At 29.8% G+C, this 21,093-nt stretch overlaps 2 protein-coding genes across 3 annotated transcripts; one reads left to right on the top strand and one right to left on the bottom strand.

The window, feature by feature from the left end:
* Window positions 1–825: 825 nt before the first annotated feature.
* Window positions 826–9,071, bottom strand: LOC143064377 (putative cytosolic iron-sulfur protein assembly protein CIAO1 homolog). Of its 2 annotated transcripts, none has more exons than XM_076237160.1 (3): window positions 9,017–9,071; window positions 2,469–2,863; window positions 826–1,455 (listed from the first exon to the last, which is right to left on the bottom strand). In XM_076237160.1, exons 2-3 carry the CDS (start codon window positions 2,860–2,862, stop codon window positions 845–847), a joined length of 1,005 nt encoding a protein of 334 aa, XP_076093275.1. In that variant the 5' UTR covers window position 2,863; window positions 9,017–9,071; the 3' UTR covers window positions 826–844. The 2 variants fall into 2 exon arrangements, with proteins under 2 accessions (XP_076093275.1, XP_076093274.1); XM_076237159.1 differs by having other exon boundaries at window positions 8,964–9,059.
* Window positions 9,072–9,243: 172 nt separating this feature from the next.
* LOC143064378 (ras suppressor protein 1-like) lies at window positions 9,244–20,547 on the top strand. The gene is made up of 8 exons (XM_076237161.1): window positions 9,244–9,403; window positions 11,722–11,772; window positions 12,725–12,792; window positions 13,659–13,711; window positions 14,510–14,628; window positions 15,316–15,398; window positions 18,296–18,543; window positions 19,951–20,547. The coding sequence occupies exons 1-8, from the start codon at window positions 9,298–9,300 to the stop codon at window positions 20,033–20,035; spliced, it is 813 nt and encodes a 270-aa protein (XP_076093276.1). The 5' UTR covers window positions 9,244–9,297; the 3' UTR covers window positions 20,036–20,547.
* Window positions 20,548–21,093: the final 546 nt, after the last annotated feature.

Raw genomic sequence — 21,093 nt, 5'->3', positions numbered from 1 at the left:
CCTTTTGGACTGTAGTTTGACATATAATGGGTTACTTTTACAAATTGTGAATTGGTCAGAGAAGTTTCTCATTAGCACTCGTACCACATCTTCTTAAATCTACATAACTCAATAGTAAAAGTGATGCTACCCAAATTTGTACTTCTTCTGAATTTTGTGGTAATAAGCATTGTATAAAAGTTTCATAATTTGTTGAGGCAAACTTAAGGTAAAGAACTAAAATGAAAAATTTAGCAATTGTGCATTTGTTAAAGGGCATTACTCTAGAACGGTAAAAATGACACCACCAAAATTCAAAATCAATCTGTGTCCATTTTGTATGTTTTATGACATTCGGTTGAGGCAAATTAAAGTAAGAGAACGGAAACGAAAAATTCAGCAATTTTTCCATTTATAAAGGGCATAACTCTAGAACGGCAACTCCACCTTAATTCAAACTTGATCTGTGTTTATAAGCATTGTGTAGAAGATTTATAACATTTGGTTGAGGCAAACTAAAGTTAGTGAATGGAAACCAATTTGTAGAAGTACGGGCGCTTGTACTTACCCACTGACAGATGTAGACGTACAAGGGTAAAACTTAATGCCTAATCCGCTAGTGGGGGCATACAAATTCTTTTTTGTTTTTGAGGACACCAGTTAAAACTCTGTCCTGTCAGGATACATATTAAATAATATTTTACACTTACAGTATCTGGTTACTTGATAACACCAGAAGAAAGTGTTGCAAAACTGATCTATTCAGATACTGTAAAGAATATGATGAAAGAGATTATCAGGAGAGATAGGATAAGTTATGGCTTATTGTTAAAAAAAAATGCAGCATTTGCAATATAATAAATATTTAATTTTCTAAGTATTGCCATAATTTGACACTTCCATCATCGCTACAAGAGGCTAGAAGTCCAGGGATCTTAGGGTGCCAACATACTGAGTTAACATCCTGTTCATGTGCTTTGGTTACTGAGCATATCATATTAAAAGACGGCTGATTTTTATCTGAACAGTCCTCCTCTTTGAAAACCCTAATACAGTCATCTCCACAAGCCGTTGCTATGTAACCAGTCACATGACTCCAATCAACATCGTAAACTGTTCTATCATGGATTCCAGATAATGTACTAACACATTTCCAAGTGGGATTATTACCAGTGGTAACAACTCCTTCTGTATTTCCTGGTAAATATTCCTGCCAAATTTTCAATGTTTTATCATCGCTACATGATGCTAATCTTGAACCAGACTTATCAAAACACACTTTCCATACTGTGGAATCATGGGACTCTAGTGTACTGTAACATGACCAATCATCAATCTCCTCTTTGAAGAGTTTGACTGTGTTGTCATAGCTACATGAAGCTAGTACCTCCTTATTTGGATGCCAAGTCACATGTTTTACATCTTGCGTATGGGAACTTATCACACTTGCACATTCAAAATCTTCATCTTCTGTTACTAAAACACAATAAAAACATATTATTATAATAAGTTGTATGACAATGTCAGTATACATTGTAGTTCTTACTGTCTAATACCTCTGCAATCTTCTGTTACTAAAACACAATAAAAACAATATTATTATAATTATTTGTATGACAATATAGTTCTTACTGTTTAATACCTATGCAATCGGTGAATATCTTGATTTTACCACTTATTTTATATAAAAGTCATGATTTCTATATTATTCAATATGTGATTTCCCTAAAGAAAAATGTTGGCGGGTAGATGTCACAAAATCTATTTAATCTCAGGAAAATCAAATCTAAAATTGTTTATATCAGCATTAAAATGAATTTAAAAAACAAAAATAGCTCAAATGACATTGAAAATAACACATATATACAGCATGTAGAGTTAGAACAATATATATATTATATTGATATTAATGTGCCAAATATACAAAATGCAAAAAATATTCAGGACTCAAAAAATTTCAATTGCTTGATTAATATATTTTTCCACCATATTCATGATATTCATCAATATATTTTTTATATGAAAAATGTATCCAAACATACTGACATACATGACATGTACCGTACATGACGTACTGTACATCATGTACGGTACATGTCATGTATGTCATTACATGTATGTTTGGATACATTTTTCATATAAAAAATATATTGATGAATATCTTACATGTACTTTATTTTGAAAATGGAAAAAAATTAGAATCAAAATACATTATTTAATGCAATCTCAGTGTGTGATGTTTTTTATACACTGCTTATAAACATGTTATACTGCATCAATTTAACTTTTTTTTTATGTTGTAAAATAATTGTACAACATGATAACACAAAGATATAAAATAAGTCATCACTAGATAAATACATTTATAAAATTTTGCAATTCCTTTTTAATATGCAATAGTAGCTTGTATTTCTAGTGCATAAACTATATCTTATATTTTATTTGAAATACATGTACATTTTAGTACACATTATTTAATAGTTTTATACCTTCCCAAATCCAAACACTTTTATCTCTACTGCATGTTGCAAGGAGACTACCAGTACATGACCAGGATACAGCCTTTACTTCATTTTCATGACCTTCTAATGTTGCAATACACTCAAACTCTCCTTCTTTTCTACTCCATATACACACTGTAGCATCAAAACTTGCACTAGCCAAATAACTCCCACAAGGGGACCATCCAACTGCACGTATTGTTCTCTGATGTCCTTCAGATAAAATAGATTTGCAGACCCAGTTGTCTCCCTCTTTGCCCCAGATCCTAATAACTTTATCCCCACCACTAGATGCCAGTAATGTGCCAGAAGGATTCCATGCCACACACCATGCTCTGTCACTGTGACCATCAAAACTACACACTTCTTTAAGTTGAGCCATTCTGTAATAAACAGGAAAAGTATATGACTAGAACCGAAATAAAATTCAACATACTGTACATGTAGTTTAAGGTACACAGATTCAAAGAATGATTTTTTTTTTTACTATAGATGAACAATTTTTTACATAATGACACAGCCAATTTGCATGTTTATCACCAATGCCAGCGAATATGCCTCAAATTCCCCTCTATGCTGTGGTATTTGACATTTTTGATATTCCATGTTTACCCTCACGAGTCTCTTCCCGTCAAAATTATTCTAAACCTTTCTAACCTTATCCAGATTATTCAGGCATGATTTGATTGATAAAGGTTATCATAACCAGATGCTTCGCAGGGCGTATCTTTATACAACCGCAGAGGTCAAACCCTGTACAGTTGGGGCAAGTATGGACACAACATTCAAGCTTGATACAGCTCTGAATTTTGATTGTGATTAAATAGTTGACACATCATAGGTTTCTGACACAGAATGAATGTGGTCTAATAAATGTAAAAAAAAAATAATGTACCTTTTATGGTCTAATATCCAAAATCTAAATACATGGCCATGGATTGATCCTGCATATTTAAATAATCCCAAAAATTCAATGTTTGATGATCTTTGATGAAATTAAACATAGTTAAATTTTGGACCCTTTTGATCTCAATGTGGACCAATTTGATAACAGGGCTCAAAAATCAAAAATCTAAATACATGGTTAGATTTAGCATACCAACATGACCAAAGAGCCATATATTCAATTTTTGTTAAAATCAAACAATGATTTTGGAGCCCAATTTGAACCAACTTGAAAACTGGGCCCATAATCAAGTTTAATTTTGGACCCTTTGTGTAGGATTTAATAATGTCCCCAATGAAATAGTGTCCACAGGACATTATCCCCTGGACCATATTTACTTATTTATATGTGTTCTGGACACATTTTTCTATGAAAAACTGTCCTCGGGTATGAAAAAGTGTCCATGAAAGTGGACATAATTAAATACTATACTTCTGTGATAAGATGTCCACCACTTTTTGTCCTCCTGAACTTTTTTTTATATATATGAATAACTTGATAACATCCATTGATAAGTTATATTACTAAATGTATTCTTATCAATTCTTGCTGATTTTTAATACACTAATTTTGTTACGTTACTTTGACAGGAATTACTTAAGTTATCTCATTGGCACTCATACCATGCTGATCTTCTTAAATTTAGATTATTATAAATATATATATATATATACTAGAACACACCCGTGATATCGCGGGTCCGTGACTGAATTAAAGTATAGAATTGTGCAAGCCTTATTTTAGTATTAGTACTGTCATCGGATAAAGTCAGACCGATTATAAGATACACAATTTTCTCTGCTTTCAAATCTTTCTGTTTGAACCCGTCGAACTGGAACTTATCAATTATTGGTAATATTAATTATTTGGAAAACAAAAGGTCCTTGAATGGAGTATTTTTTAATCAACAGCATTGTCCTATATTAGTTATAAATAAAGTTGAATTCTTTGATTCGCTATTTTACGTCATGCCCGCTTACAAATTGAAACTTATTTTTAGTCCAGATTTTTAGTATTCGTATTGTTATCTTAGAAAGTCTTACGGATTAAAATACTACAATAGGTAACAATTTGACAATTTAGTAGTGTCAACCCTATGATTATGACCTGTGTATATAGCATATTAATCCTGAATACACCGTTTGGTGGTGCGCCTGTCAGATGCGGAACGTACAGATAAGGTAATAGGTAACAGGTGATAATACTATTGGTATCGGTATCGGACTCGACCCGGAACTTCCTAATTATTGGCAATATTAATTACGTGGAAAACTAAAGGGCCTGGAGTGGTGTAATTTTTAATCTACACCTTTGTACTATATTAGTTGTATATAAAGTTGAATTCTTTGATTCGTCGTTTTTACGTGATGACGGCTGACAAATTGGACCTCGTAATTTTAGTATTATAGATATATATATACAATTATTCAAAATGAAATAAGTAACAGATGTAGGTAAACAAAATAATTTCATTTTCTAAACTTCATTTCAAACAATTAATAATTTTTATATCATTAGAAATATTCATATATGCTTAGATTTGCATTATCAAGATATTTCTTATAACTTATATAATTATACATTTCTTTGTATTCCTTTCAATCCATTTTTTGTTTTGTTTATATTAATCAATTCTAATTAAACTTTCTTATTTTATTAAAATTCCAGCATAATAAAACATTATAATGACCACTGTCCTCTATTTCATAACATTTTGTAGTCAAGTGGACACTATTTCATAGATATTGCTATGACAATGTGTCCACTTAGGGGACAATATTCCATGGCAATGGATATTATTGAATACCTAAATTCAAGGAAAAAGTGTCCATATGGACACTATTTCCCAGGACACTATTATGTCTTACATTTGGACCTCATATGGACCAATTTTAAAACGTGGATCAAATTAAAAAAAAATTAATTCACGGTTAGATTCAAGAATTTAAGAATAAAACCCCTTTGAAATTGGTCAAGAAATAAGTAATTTATACAAAGTATTAGAAAAGTGCTGTTTTTTGCCCCTTTGTGGCCCCTAATTCATAAATCGTTTGGGCCAAAACCCACAATTAATCCCAACCTTCCTTTATGGTATTTAACCTTCTGATAAAAACTTATAGAGATCCATTCATTAAAACTAAAGTTATTGTCCGGAAACTAAATGTGTCTTCAGACGACGACCAGACAATGACAACATGATAGCATTATTAGCATTATACGACGGTAATATAATGCTATATTACTATATTATTTTTTTTTATAGTAAAAACGGAACAAATGTTAGTTCAGTGGAAAGTTTAGAATATAAGCTTTATGAAAATATAAAATTATATGAACTTTTATGTCATTAACACCAAAAAAAATTGCCAGGACAGTAGCCTACTCCGCTAAATTTTAAGACAAAAATGGCTGAAATTGTCGAGAAGAGTTTACCTATAATTGTTATATTTTCTTCAGTACAACTGTCTGGCATAATATTTTTGTACCATTATAAAGATTATGAAATATTCATTCTAAAAATCTATAATTTAATATTTTTTTCATCTTTTAAAGGTAAAAAAATCTGCCAGGACACTAGCCTTTCACGTTGGTAATTTTGTTGAAATTATTTCAAAATCAAAATACAAAGTTAAATATCTTCTTCAAAATAAATGTCTGGTAAACAAATGTTAGTTCATTGGAAAGTTTAGAATATAAGCTTTATGAAAATATTAAATTATATGAACCTTTATGTCATTAACACCAAAAAAATCTGCCAGGACAGTAGCCTACTCCGCTAAATTTGAAGAAAAAAATGGCTGAAATTGTCGAGAAGAGTTTACCTATAATTGTTATATTTTCTTCAGTACAACTGTCTGGCATAATATTTTTGTATGATTATAACGATTATGGAATAATCTTTCTAAAAACCTATGAATTAATATTTTTTTCGTCTTTTAAAGGTAAAAAAAATCTGCCAGGACAGAAGAATTTTATGTTAGAAATTTTGTTGAAATTTTTTCAAAATCAATATATAAAGTTTAATATCTTTTTCAAAATAAATTTCTGGCAAACAAATGTTAGTTCATTTAAAAGTTTAGAACATAAGCTTTGAGAAAATATAAAATGATATGGGCATTTAATTCATTAACGACAAAAAAAATCTGCCAGGACAGTAGCCTACTCCGTTTGAATTATCAGCTGGACATTAGCCTAATATGCTACATGTTTTATAAATGGCAGAAATAAACATTATTTTTAATCATAAATAAAATAGTATGTTTGTTAACTTATCTGGCTTTTTTTGAAATTATAATCAGGACTAAATCATTAAAAATAAAACTATAAATTAAAAACAAATTTGCCAGGACAGTACTATTACATAGGAAGAAGTGAAGAATTCTCAAAGATTTTTTTTATTCTATTCAAAGTTTTCAGTTTGAAATTTATCCGTGATAGAGTCATTAAAGTGAATATTTTTAGAAAACATAATTATATTGGTGTGGCTATTAAACCACTATTTGTTGATTTAATTCGATTTCTATTCATTGTATCAAAGGCAGAAGATATATATCGGAATTATGTTTTGACAGTAATAAAAACTTCAAAGTCACTGATTGGTGTCAAATATTCAAAAGGTGTTTATTCACTAATAAGTAATGTTTTTAGAGCACAGGAAAGTGTCACTTTTTTCATCCTCTTACATAAAACTGAAGAGTTTCCAAATGTTGCATTTTTTAACTTCTTTTTGCAACATTTGGAAATTTACGTTTTCTAATAAATCAAATTTGCCATTCACAGTCACAATTCAGTACATTCCAAAACACTAGTTAACCTTTTTCAAAAAAAAAAAAAAAATTCATGAAATAATCTATACTAGTTCTAGTTGTTCTACATGTACTCAACCTGAAAAACTTGTAAAAACAAAATTATACAGCATTTGCAATTGCGAATATCCCACAATCTATAGCATTAAATCTTATCTTTAAATATAAAATCAATTAGTTTTCCTAAAATTAAAGCTAAATATCTTCATTACCACACACTCGCTTTACGGTTGACATGACAGAATATACAAATACACAGATTCGATGACAGATCGTTAAGTTTAGCACGTGCCAACTAAATATTTAGCTATAGGACGACTCATGGGACACTTTTTATGAAATTCATCTATTATGGAATAAATATTTTTATCTTTTCCCAAAATTTAATGCTAAAACTTAACAACGAATTATAGCAACAAAAAGTAATAATCTATTCAACTTTCGATTTTGATTTGAAACAAGTTGAGACATAATAAGTAACTATCCTGGCAAATTTATTTATTCATTTTTTTTTTTTATTTTATGATTGGGTCTAGCTTTTACTTAATGGTAGTATCAAAATTGTACTTTAGACAATCGCAAAAAAGAAACTATTCCAATATTATATTTAAAAAAAAAACAACTGCGTTGTTAATTTCTGCAATTAATTCAGAAATTTAACGGAGTAGGCTACTGTCCTGGCAATTTTTTTTGGCGTTAAGGAAATAAATGTCCATATTATTTTATATTTTCATAAAGCTTATATTTCAAACTTTTAAATGAACTAAAATTTGTTTACCGGACTTTTATTTTAAAGGAGATATTAAACCTTATATATTGATTTTGAACAAATTTGAACAAAATTTCTAACGTAAAAGGCTTCTGTCCTGGCAGATTTTTTTACCTTTAAAAGACGAAAAAAATATTAAATCATAGGTTTTTAGAAAGATTATTCCATAATCTTTATAATCATACAAAAATATTATGCCAGACAGTTGTACTGAAGAAAAGATAACAATTATAGGTAAACTCTTCTCGACAATTTCAGCCATTTTTTTCTTCAAATTTAGCGGAGTAGGCTACTGTCCTGGCAGATTTTTTTGGTGTTAATGACATAAAAGTTCATATAATTTAATATTTTCATAAAGCTTATATTCTAAACTTTCCAATGAACTAACATTTGTTTACCAGACATTTATTTTGAAGAAGATATTTAACTTTGTATTTGTATTTTGAAATAATTTCAACAAAATTTCCAACGTGAAAGGCTACTGTCCTGGCAGATTTTTTTACCTTTAAAAGATAAAAAAAATATTAAATTATAGATTTTTAGAATGAATATTTCATAATCTTTATAATCGTACAAAAATATTATGCCAGACAGTTGTTTTGGAGAATATATTTCAATTATAAGTAAACTTTTCTCAGCAATTTCAGCCATTTTTTTCATAAAATTAAACTGTCCTGGCAGATTTTTTTAACTTAATTATTATTCATTTTTATATTTTTTACAAATAATATAAGTAAATACCATGTTCTTTATTATACAATTCAAATTTTAACAATATGTTGAGTAAAACAAAAGTTACAGATAAAAATGTATCGAAAATAACTGTCCTGATTTATCTGTCCTGTTAATAGACCTTCCCGTCCCTTCAGCTGAACAGAGATTTTCAATAACATATATATTTGGTGTAATTAAACAGATACACATTTTTCATTATGTTATTGATGGGTAGTTGTGAAAAATACCAGTCTTTAACTCATATCAGTCCAGTAATTCTATCCTTTTCAATCTTATTTACATGAAAAGTTGTGGATCTACATGGGCGCTGACATCTTGAAAGTAGTTTTATATATTAATACGCAAAGATGGAAAAGTTACATATTTGTAATAAATTTAAGTAACTTTTCTTAATCAATCACCTTCTTTTTGATAGTTTTGATAAAATTATACTTTTAGGATTTAGAATCAGATATTTATCACCGGACTATTTTGGCGTTGTATTGAAACGGAAGCTGCTGCTAGGCACTTCCTTATTTTTGCTTTTCCTAAATAGGACATATTTTGGGTGTCGACAATATCATGGCAGCAAAAGCAAAGAAGTTTATAGAAGAGTGTAAAGATACCAAAAACAATGAACTGGAAATTGTTGATAAGGGCATCAATACCTTGGAAATTCCTGGATTGTGTATGTTTACCTGTACTGCAACTCCCTCCTATGTCAGGAGAACCACCAATCCTAGAATCGGTGTATCACTCACGGTTAAAATCCTCAAGATTATGTTTAAAAGATATATAAAACCTTTAAAACTATAAAAGAGATATGTTTGAATGTAGAAATGGGAGAATAAGAAATAAACAAACAACAGTCAACATCATGGCCAAATGATAAAAGCACAGGAATCTTACATATCTAGATCTCATACCTTGCGCTAACCCAGTTTTAATTAGCGTTGGGCATTTGTTCTCCTGTGTACAGCATTCCTGAGTACTAGCACTTTACTGTAAAATCCTGCAATGACCATGATGAAGGAAAGCAAACACAAACATTGAAGCAGTCTAAATTATACATATACCCTTTGGTTTTCTTTTCTTTATTTACTTAATCTTTTTTGTGCACCTTTAAAACCTTATACAGTACATTCCGGTTATTTGCATAGCCTATTTGTCAGACGAAATTATGCAATAAAGCGGAGTATGCTTATATCCGAAATGCCAAAATACGGAGTCAAATAACATCGATAGTGCATATCAGTAAAAGGAAATCCTGAAGAAAGATGAACCTCCATAATCCTCTTACAACATATTGAATGATTATTTATTCTAATAAAAGTTATTTGTCTAGTGTCATGCATTTTATTTCATTGTTTATTCTTTCAATAAAGTTTATAAACACATTTAGTTTTAGTTTATTTATGTACCGACTTTTCCTTTACCTGAGATACGAAAATAAAATTGTTCTAAAAATAGATTTGTTTCTATGACCCGGATGTACAAATTATATTGTTACGCTTTGATTAAAACAAACTGTTGAACAATGCTACAAAGTTTATAATCATTTGATACAACAAATGTGTAATGAACTGCCTTTAATATGCAGTATTTACCGATTGCACAGTGATGTAACACTGTTACTTTAACCTCGTTAGTTTCGTATATGCAAAGCACATGTAATGGGGCCCTGCACGGGTTATTTGCTGGACACGAGTGTTGAAAGTGAGAAAATATAATAATTTTAAGCTAATGTTCTTTTCAAAAAATATTAAAAATGAAAGATTGATGTATGAAATGTATGAAATTTCAACCATATATAAATGCCCTGTAATATTTAACATAAATGTAGATCACCCCTATCCAAATTACGAGATTGCACATTGGATAGCAGGCGTTATTGTTTTAAAAATACACCCAAAATGTAATTTATGAACAATGTTTGAATGCAATCAATAATTAACACCTTTTGAGATAGAAGATCATAGAATGGTTGTGTTTTTACAACAATCAGCTGATTGACATTTTTATGACCTCGAGGCTTAAAATAGAATATGGGAAACTTTACCTGTGTACACATCGAGGCCTTTTTTATAATCATATAAACACGAAAGAAACTGTTTTAAAATTTTATTTAAATAACACAGAAGTAAATGTGAAATAATATCAAAAATAATGATGCATTCAAAAAAAATATACTTACCAAATCGCTGTTTCCGGTCAAAACATCTCGTCAGTTTTAACTAAGCATATCTAGCTGGCGATTATTTTCTATGCAATTAACCGAAATGCCACTTGTGGGGCTATGCATATAACCGTACAATTTAACATTAGATGAATGGGAAATGGTTTTGTGCAGGAGAAAAGTATGCAATTAACCGAATTATGCTATTAAGCGGTATGCAATTAAGTGGAATCGACTGTACTTATATATTTCTTAAATTCACATACACATGTAAACATGACATACATTGGTCTATTACGGTTAAAACAAATTATTTGGCATAAACAAATGATTTGGCATATACAATTTCTCAGCACTTTGCTTGGCTGCAGATGGACAACGTTGCAGCCACTAACTGCCATTTTCAAATCAAATCAAAGTTTTATTTATTGTCGATACATAGTAAACAAAGTAACACAAGCTTTTCTCTGGTTCTGGCTTTAGGTGAATTTTCTATATTTTTATCATATGAAAAGGTGTATGATTGTCAATTAGCCAACTCTCAAAGATCAAATGACACAGAAATTAACAACTATAGGTCACTGCAAAAGCCCATACTGCATAATCGGCTATAAAAGGCCCCAAATGACAATGTGTGATACAGGCCTTTCCTGTCAGTCTTTTTTTCTTCATCTTTATGTTTTAAGATTGTTTGAAATATTTAGATGTTGGTATACATCAATGAGACAGCAACCCAGCAACACAAATAACCAAAATACTTCACAATCCAAAAGGTCAAATTAATTGTATTGGGAAGGCTTGTATCTGAAATTATTTCTTTTATTTTGCAGATGATTTAAAGCATTTAACCAGACTTACAATGCCACACAACAAGATAACAGGTAGTTTTATCACAAGTACTGATCAAATCTTGTCAAAGATATTCACTCAGTGAAACTTGAAAAATATGATCAAAGAATAAAACTATAAAATAGCAATTATAATAACTATCATGACTATTTGAGTCAATGTAATTCAAATGATTTATCCATATATAATCCAATAGATGGAATGTCACCAGAGAAAAAGACAACATAAAATGTACAATGTATCTTTCAGACACATTGTAATACATCAAATCACATGTGTGTGGTGTCTTAGTTTAAGTGTTAAGCATGAGTTCTGATAGCCTACAGGAACTGATAAATATACAATTTAAGAACAGTTTAACATTCTTAAATGTGCTTATTCCATATTTTAATAATGTAAAGAGATCACACTAAATATGAAAGCAGAATTATACAATACATGTACTTGAATGGACAACCACTGATCTAATACCCCTATGGCCTATGATGATAATGATTATACTTTATTTCTGTAAATAGAAAAAAGAAGATTTGGTATGATTGCCAATGAGACAACTGAACTCTCCACAAGACACCAAAATGACACAGAAATTAACAACCATTGGTCACTGTACGGCCTTCAGCAATGAGTAAATCCCATACCGCATAGTCAGCTATAAAAGGCCCCGAAATAACAATGTAAAACGATTCAAACAAGAAAACTATCGGACTATAAATTTATGTACAAAAAATGAATGAAAAACAAATATGTAACACATAAACAAAGGACAATCCCTGAATAACAGGCTCCTGGCATGGGACAGGCACATATTTAGAGAATGTGGCTGGTTAAACATGTTAGCCAATTCAGCTTACAAATGTATTGATCACAATTTCAATAATTAACCATACTTGATATATACATGTATATGCTTTTTCTGCAGAACAAAACACTGCATGTTTTAGAAAAAGAAATACTAATTTTTCTTATTACCTGTTACTTTAGTGGTACCTGATGTTATATCTGAACTAGTGAACTTGGAGCATTTGAATCTCTTCAATAACCATATCAAGGTAAGATCATTATACAATTATGGCCCCCTGAGACAGTGTATATCCAAATCCTGAGGGGAACAACCCTTACTCTGGTTGACAATTATGGATATTCACCGACTCAATGGGCCATCTTTGTTTTATTATGCTGAACAAACAAATAACAATAAAAAGAAAGATATTGTAACAGATTGTCAAAACACTTATATTTATAGAAAACTTTTTCGTGTTTATTGAGTATTGACATTTCACATATATGACAGTATATGTACAAAAAAGGTGGATTCTTTCTGTAAAATATAGATTTTGTCAACACAAGATGAATTTCCGAGTCTTGTTTGGTCAAGTTTCTTCATCATTTTATGGACTTTTTTAAACCTGGATGTTGCTATAATTGTTCTTTTATCTAATATTTAGTGATGTCATACTTTATAAAAGGTAACTCATGACCTTTGAGGTAAGACTAGGGTTATTCTCAGAAATAATAGAATTTGTTCGCTAAATGCTTCAATTTGTTGGGTTTATTCACATGACACTTCTGATAATTTTTGGAAAAACATTGAAATTAAACTATGACACATGTTTCCATATTAGCCAATGTATAATCATGATAATAATACTTATTGCTTTAATCCTTGTGAAAACATTGCATGTACATTTGAACATGTACATAATAAACATTTTTAAGAAAAAATAGAAATAAAAAAAATGAAGATGAAATCAGTGTGTCTTTTCTGGTTTTTGTTGTGTTATTGGGTAGCTGTCTTGCTTTAACTTATATTTCTTTTAATCAAAACACTACTATTACATTTGTTGAAAACCAAGAACAAGTACCAAAGTGATATAAAGTGGAATTAAAAGGTTTTTTTTATTATCTATAATTGCAGGAATTATCTACATCTATCAGCTCTTTGATGAAGTTAAAATTATTGAATTTAGGGTAAGTTTACAGAAACCAAAAAAAAATTAATAAGCATGAATAAAGTTACTGGGTATACACGTTTAAGTTAACATAATTATATGAGACAAAAAAAGTATAGTACAGAAAAGTATGTATCAAAAGAATACTAGTATTATTATAAGCAGTTCTAGGTAAACAAACACTCCATAACTGTGTACTACTAACATTTTTAAGGAAACATACCTTTCATTATTATATAGGTCTACCTTGCATAATATACATATTTAACGACTAATCATTATGACGTCTAAATTTTATTAAAATAAGATACATTCACTAACACAAAAAAAACAACATCAAAATGTATGAATCTAGGAAAGAGATGGTGAATTGATCAATTAATCAAACCCAACAATACAACCAAACCTAAAAAGACAAAGTACAACATTATCCAAATTTTGTCATCTTATGGAAAGCACTCAATCACCTTGAATCTAGAGAACTTATGAATAAATTCAACAGAATACTTTCTGCAATGGTCTGCAAAGCAAAGATAAGGTGTCTTCAAAATAAGGATGTTATTTTTAAGACAATCTGACTTTCTTAATTTAAAGTTTGTCATTCAAGAGTAAATGTAGCAAAATGTTCCTCTTAAGTGTTTTTTTTTTAATTTGTTTTACCGACCAATTTATTCAATTTTCTGAGAGAAACTAACAAAATTGAAATTTAAACCAAATTTATAAAGAATAGGTTTAATTTTAAGATGAATTTCTTATAAAATGAGATTATATTACATTTAAAGTTTATCTTTAAACTGAAATGAAATGTTTTTTTCAGAATGAACAAACTATCAGTATTACCAAGGGGTTTTGGTGCCTTTCCCGTGTTAGAAGTTTTAGACATAACTTACAATAACCTGAATGAGAAGTCTTTGCCAGGAAATTTCTTTTGCCTTAGTAAGTGCAGAATTTTAGGTCACAAGGGAAACTATTGCTTTTAGCATAACTGTTATACATGTAATTGAGAAATGGAAATTTTTATTGTAAGATTACCAAACATACATGTATGTTACTAGCATTTTATAGAGAAAAAAAAGTATATTTACAACTATAATTTATAGAATATACAATAGTCCATTTGCCAATTACTTTTAATTCTGTTATTACACACTTTTTAAACAAATTACTTTCCTTTGTCAATCGTTGACTGTGTCTTTTGCCAATGCAAAGCATGATGAATTGAAAGTAATGTATAGTCCATTTAACTAATTTTTCTTGAAAAATAATTTCTGATGTCAAAAGTATTTAGCTTAACAACAAGTTAATGTAATTAGTCCAGTCAATCTAGCATTAATTTGACCCTTACCTTGAAGTAATTGCAACAGAAGATTTTTAAGTTTTAATCTTTAGCATTATACTCTAAATTTACACAGAAAAAAAGTCCCATATAATCTAACTTGAAGAAAACCTTAAAAAAATCTTGATTTTAAATTCCTATGTAACTTTTCACTTATATGGGAGATAACTCTGCAAAACCGGCAGACAAATCAATAAAAATTGGTACAAAATTATAACTTTTTCTGCTTATTTTCAACAGTTGTACACGGGATATAATTCAAATATTTTGATATTCTCTGATTACAGATACTTTGAGAGCTCTCTACATGGGGGATAATGATTTTGAAAACATGCCAGAAGAAATTGGAAAATTGAAGAACATTCAAATTGTGAGTTATCAGAAGATTTTTTATTCAATTTTTTTCTATATTCTTTTTCAATTTATAACATTTTCAATGATTTTGTTATTAGGTATTTTCCGACATCAGGCATTAGGATACTGAATATTCCATCACTAATATTTGACATTGAAAATGCGTATTATAAAATTGCCTAAACTTCTTAAGTTTTTATGTTAAATTACAAAATAAAATTGAGAAAGGAAATGGGGAATGTGTCAAAGCGACAACAACCCGACCATAGAGCAGACAACAGCCCAAGGCCACCAATGGGTCTTCAATGTAGAAAGAAACTCCCGCACCCGGATGCGTCCTTCAGCTGGCCCCTTAAAAAATATGTATACTAGTTCAGTGATAATGGACGTCATACTAAACTCTGAATCATACACAAGAAACTAAAATTAAAAATCATACAAGACTAACAAAGGCCAGAGGCTCCTGACTTGGGACAGGCGCACAATTGCAGCGGGGTTAAACATGTTTATGAGATCTCAACCCTCCCCTAAATCTCTAGCCAATGTAGAAAAGTACAGATTGCATATTGAGCATTTCAAATGAATTGATTAATAAGATTTTATAATTATTTGCCATATTAAAGTAAATCATACATAAATTTTTGTCAACTAAATTATTTTTTTCTTACTTATGGGTTCTAGCCAGAAAGGTGTATAACTGTCAGCTTTCTAGTTTTTGGTGGGGTTTGTGTTGTTTATTCTTTAGTTTTCTATGTTGCGTCATGTATACTTTTTCTGTTTGTCTTTTTCATTTTTAGCCATGGCGTTGTCAGTTTGTTTTAGATTTATGAGTTTGACTGTCCCTTTGGTATCTTTTGTCCCTCTTTTTTCAACAAATAGAACATTGAATATGATACATTAAATGTTTTAACAACATTATTCGTAAATATTGAAACGTTAAAAGAAAATTCCTGCCTTTAAATTTTATTTGAAAATACATGTTTATCCATATGTGATTTAATGACGAAGGATATCTATACTTCCATCCTATGAATTAACAGACTTTGTTAGCCTTTATGGGCTAAAACAGTTAACAGGTTCATGTACTACTTTTTTTTTAAAAGATGACAATTAGTTATTATTTGTTAAAAAAAGAGAGCATAGAAACCAAAGGTATGTTAAAACTCCTAGTCAAAAATGAACTAACTATGTCATTGGAAAAACCCAAAACAGCAGTTATTGGAAAGATTAGAACTTGTTCTAAATTTTTACTAAGGTACCGGCCTCCCTAACAACACAACAGGTTTGCTTCTCTTACTAAATGTATTTACACTGAAATATAGTTCCCTATGGTTCTCATGTATGTGCACATAATACACATATGAACTGAAAAAAATGGCTATATTATCGGAGCATGAATGAATGTCATTGAGATGTGTTTATGTGCAGGCTTTTTTTAAAAACATTTTGATTAGGTAATTCGGTATTGATACAATACTAGTATGATTGACAACTGTCATTATCTCTAAACAATCAGAGAAAAGGTAGACCTTTAATTACAATGCCCACCTCCTAAACTTTTAATCAAATTGACCACATTACTTATCAACCTCAGTCTTACATAATTATACAGACTCTGCAATTTACACCTAATATACAAATATTTGACCTCATAATTGAATACACAAATGTATATATTAGATGTTTGATATATATAAGGATGATAGATTTATTTATTGCTTATTACTTTTGATTTACATTACATAAAGTGATTCTGTAAATTGTATCTGAAAGATAAATGATTAATGGATTAACAAAATCTTTAAAAAAAAAACACATGAAATATGAATATAAATATGAATACATTGTATATAAAAAGCCTATAATTTACTGGATAAATTTCCAATACTCACCTGAAATTAATCAACAATTTAGATTAGTTCACTAATTTTTTTTATCAGGAATTGGCTTGAACTAGTTTTAAAATTTTAAAACTTTATATTATAACAAACCATTGTTTATTAGTTTATTCCCCATCAATCATTATGTCTATATTAGTCATTTGAATTTTTATTAGAAATGAATATATATTTTTGCAATCAAGAAAGAATCCATATTTCAATAAAATAAGTTTTTAATATGTTCACGCTGAAAAAAGACATTTTCAATGCCCTGTGTTGAAAAATTCTTTAAAAATTGATCAAAAGGCACTCTGCAACTTTTGATCTTCAATGTCATATAACCTCTGTTTCAACTTACAAAATGCCCCAAAACAACATTTTTAGATTACTTTTGTTGACACTTTAAAGTTTTTAGCTGTTGTTCTAGATTTTATGTCTTACAAGGATAGTTGGTAATATAACATTTTCTAGAAGAATTTTTTATTTGCAATTTTTTGTTTTTTTGAAATATGTTCAGAACATGTACAGGCAACATTATTTGGATAAGATATAAACTGCAGTTTAAATAAAATTGTACAAATTAATTAAGAGACCCATATTATTTAATTTGAGCTCATTTTATCCTCATACTGGAAAAGCATGTTTCTTCTGTTAATGCAACTTTCAGCAATAGTGCTTTATTAATGTTCATTTTTCCCCACCATACCTTAATATGAAATTATTCAAACTACTCTTCTAATTTTTTTCCTTGAGTGATTTCCACCACTTTGATTAAAAACAACATAGAAATATTAAGACTGATCAACATAAATCCAATCATAAAACCATGGGTGTCTGGGAAGGGTAACCAGATCATACTCCACATGTGGCACAGATTGGTTTGCTTTATAAATACAATTTTGGTTAAAAGTCTTATAATACTTTTGTAATAATTGAGACTTGCTTTATTTATGTTTGGTGTATTAGAGAAAGAATTCTTGTACAGTTTTGTCAGATTGTTAAAAATAATTATATATCATTAATTGCCTTGCAGATGGTTTTAAGGGATAATGATCTGACTTCTCTCCCAAAAGAGATTGGTGAGATGCCACGATTGAGAGAGTTACATGTCCAGGGAAATAGACTAACAGTATTGCCACCTGAAATTGGCCATTTAGATCTGGTTGGATCAAAGCAAGTATTCCGGGGAGAAAATAACCCCTGGGTAACACCAATAGCTGAGCAGTACCAGCTGGGTGTGTCACATGTGTTTGATTACATCAGATCTGATACATACAGATAGTAAGTATAACTATATGATTATGGTCACCAAAACAAGAGAAAAATGAATTATATTGTCCACAAACCCACAAAATTCTTCTTTAACTGGTTCTTTTAAAAGCATTCTTTTTTTTTATATAAAGGATATCCATGAATTTCTGTTCTATAGATATTTAAAGTCAAACATTCTGTTTTTCAAATCTTTTTCTTACCCTCAGAATGGACTTGGTCAATCCATAAATTTAAAATTAGTATTTGCTGTCTCTCCCCAAAGAAAGTGGCATAATCAGGAAGAGAAAAGAACAGTTGGCTCTGATTCAGAATAATGTTTCTGGGTAGAGTAACGTCTTTCTGCAGGGTATTACCTTGTGAACTTCATGCATGTGGCAAGTAAAAATCCAACTTATCATGTTAGCTTATTTCAATGAACATTCATTTTGCCACTGGATGTTAAACAGACATCCATCATCATCATCAATACAATATGACAATCTCGAAATCACCCTGCATAAAAAAAAAATATGTGTGAGTGAAGTTAACAAAGTCTTTCAAAGATCTGAAATTAAGACAAGATTCTCCAAATTACAATATATTGACATTCTTCAACAACCACAAGGTTTATGACTACAGACAGGAGTAAACCCTTATTAAAGGCTGTTGTGAACCTGTGTTTGTAGGTTTTCTACTTCTTGTTGTAAATCCTTTATCTATTTTACTCCACATTTTTTCACATCCTTATTGAAAAGAATATCACATCTGATTCTTTATGTGGGGAGTGTGTCATTGTCTCTTTTTCACTGTAGGGAACCATCTTCAAAACTCTATAAATATCTGTCAGACACACAATACAGATACTTTTACTAATTTCTACCAAACCTGAATTACTGTTTTCTTCCAAGTAGCTATGAAAATGAAAAAGATGCAATAATTAACTGATTCTTATGCCCCACCTACGATAGTTGAGGGCATTATGTTTTCTGGTCTGTAGGTCCGATCTTTCATCCGTCTGTTCGTCCGTTTGTCTGTCTGTCATGCCAAATGTTAAAGTTTTGGGTCAAGATAGTTTTTGAAGAAGTTGAATTCCAATCAACTTGAAACTTAGTACACATGTTCCCTATGATATGATCTTTCTAATTTTAGTGTCAAATTGACCCCAATTTCACGGTCCATTGAACATAGAAAATTATAGTGCGAGTGGGGCATCTGTGTACTATGAACACATTCTTGTTTGATAATGTTTATTCTGAATGTATGCATAAGATATTATATTATATTCAATAGGTCAACCAAACTGTTCCTGTTTAAGCAATAATTGCTGTTCTCTTTTTATTACAAATCCAATATACATGTAGTATAAAAAATCATTATTCATATTTAATATAGTATAAAAAATCAGTCAAGTCACAATATGTTTTTGTTTATTTACAGTTTGTATGGGCGACACATAGCAGCTGATGCAGCACCTCCACCAAAGACAGCTGATAAATCAAAGAAGATTAGTCGATCAACTTAGATATACACAGAACTGTCACCTAAATACTCACACTGCCATTTGCATTTAGTCATGATATGATGAACAGTCCAAGACATAATATTACTTTGATTACATTGTGTTTAAATATCAATCTGCCTCATTAATCTTTAGGTTTTAAACACATGCCTTTAAACACCTTGGTAATATTACTAACAACTCTATGAAAAAAACATATAGTTGACAAAATTTTATATCTCCTATGCAGGGCTATGTAATTTATTTATTATATTGATAAATTACTTGGCCACTGTATATATTATATTTATATGGAATGTGTAAGAACCTTAATTTGATTGTATTTATAGGAGGCAGTCAAAAATAAAATATCTGAAATTATGATATGTTGCAGAAAACAGTCTATAGAGACAATATCATTTGTAGATAAGCATTAGTAAATTATCAGGTGCTATAATGCCCAAATATAAAACCATCCTCAATAAGCCACAAAGATAGATTTTTTTTGAAAAGTGTAATAAAAATACAGTTGTTAATCATAATGTTGCTCCGGGTTTCACAGTTTATTTAAGTGTGAAGGTCTTTTATTAGAGATATTTTTAAAATGTTGGCCAGTTTTGGGTCCAAGGATAAACTTTATGAAAAGTTTTTTAACCAAATTTACAAAGGATCAATATCCTTAAATAAAATCTTGTATTATTCATATTATATCATGTATATGGTGCTATTTCTTTGTTTATGTTTATTATTGTTTTGTATACTGTTGCTAAATACATATAAGAAAGGAGCTTTTAGCATATTTTTTTTATATTATTGTATGAAATAATTTATATATAGCAGCATCAAATACAGCTATATAACTTTTGCTTTTTGATTCTCTAAAGATAAAAGTTAAGAAAGAGATATAGTAAGACGAGTATACATGTATGTCATAACCTTTTATTAACAATAAAGGTAACCATGTAATTTTTTTATTTGCAAGTGCCAAAAACTAGCTTTATTGACCCATCTACTTTAAATGAAGAATATATGATGTTTCCTTTTTTTTTCTGAAGGCATATAATTTTCCTTCAATTTATACC

Source organism: Mytilus galloprovincialis, chromosome 2 (assembly GCF_965363235.1).
Source record: "Mytilus galloprovincialis chromosome 2, xbMytGall1.hap1.1, whole genome shotgun sequence".
In the NCBI taxonomy this organism is placed as follows: domain Eukaryota; kingdom Metazoa; phylum Mollusca; class Bivalvia; order Mytilida; family Mytilidae; genus Mytilus; species Mytilus galloprovincialis.
This window is presented reverse-complemented; position numbering and strand designations above follow the sequence as displayed.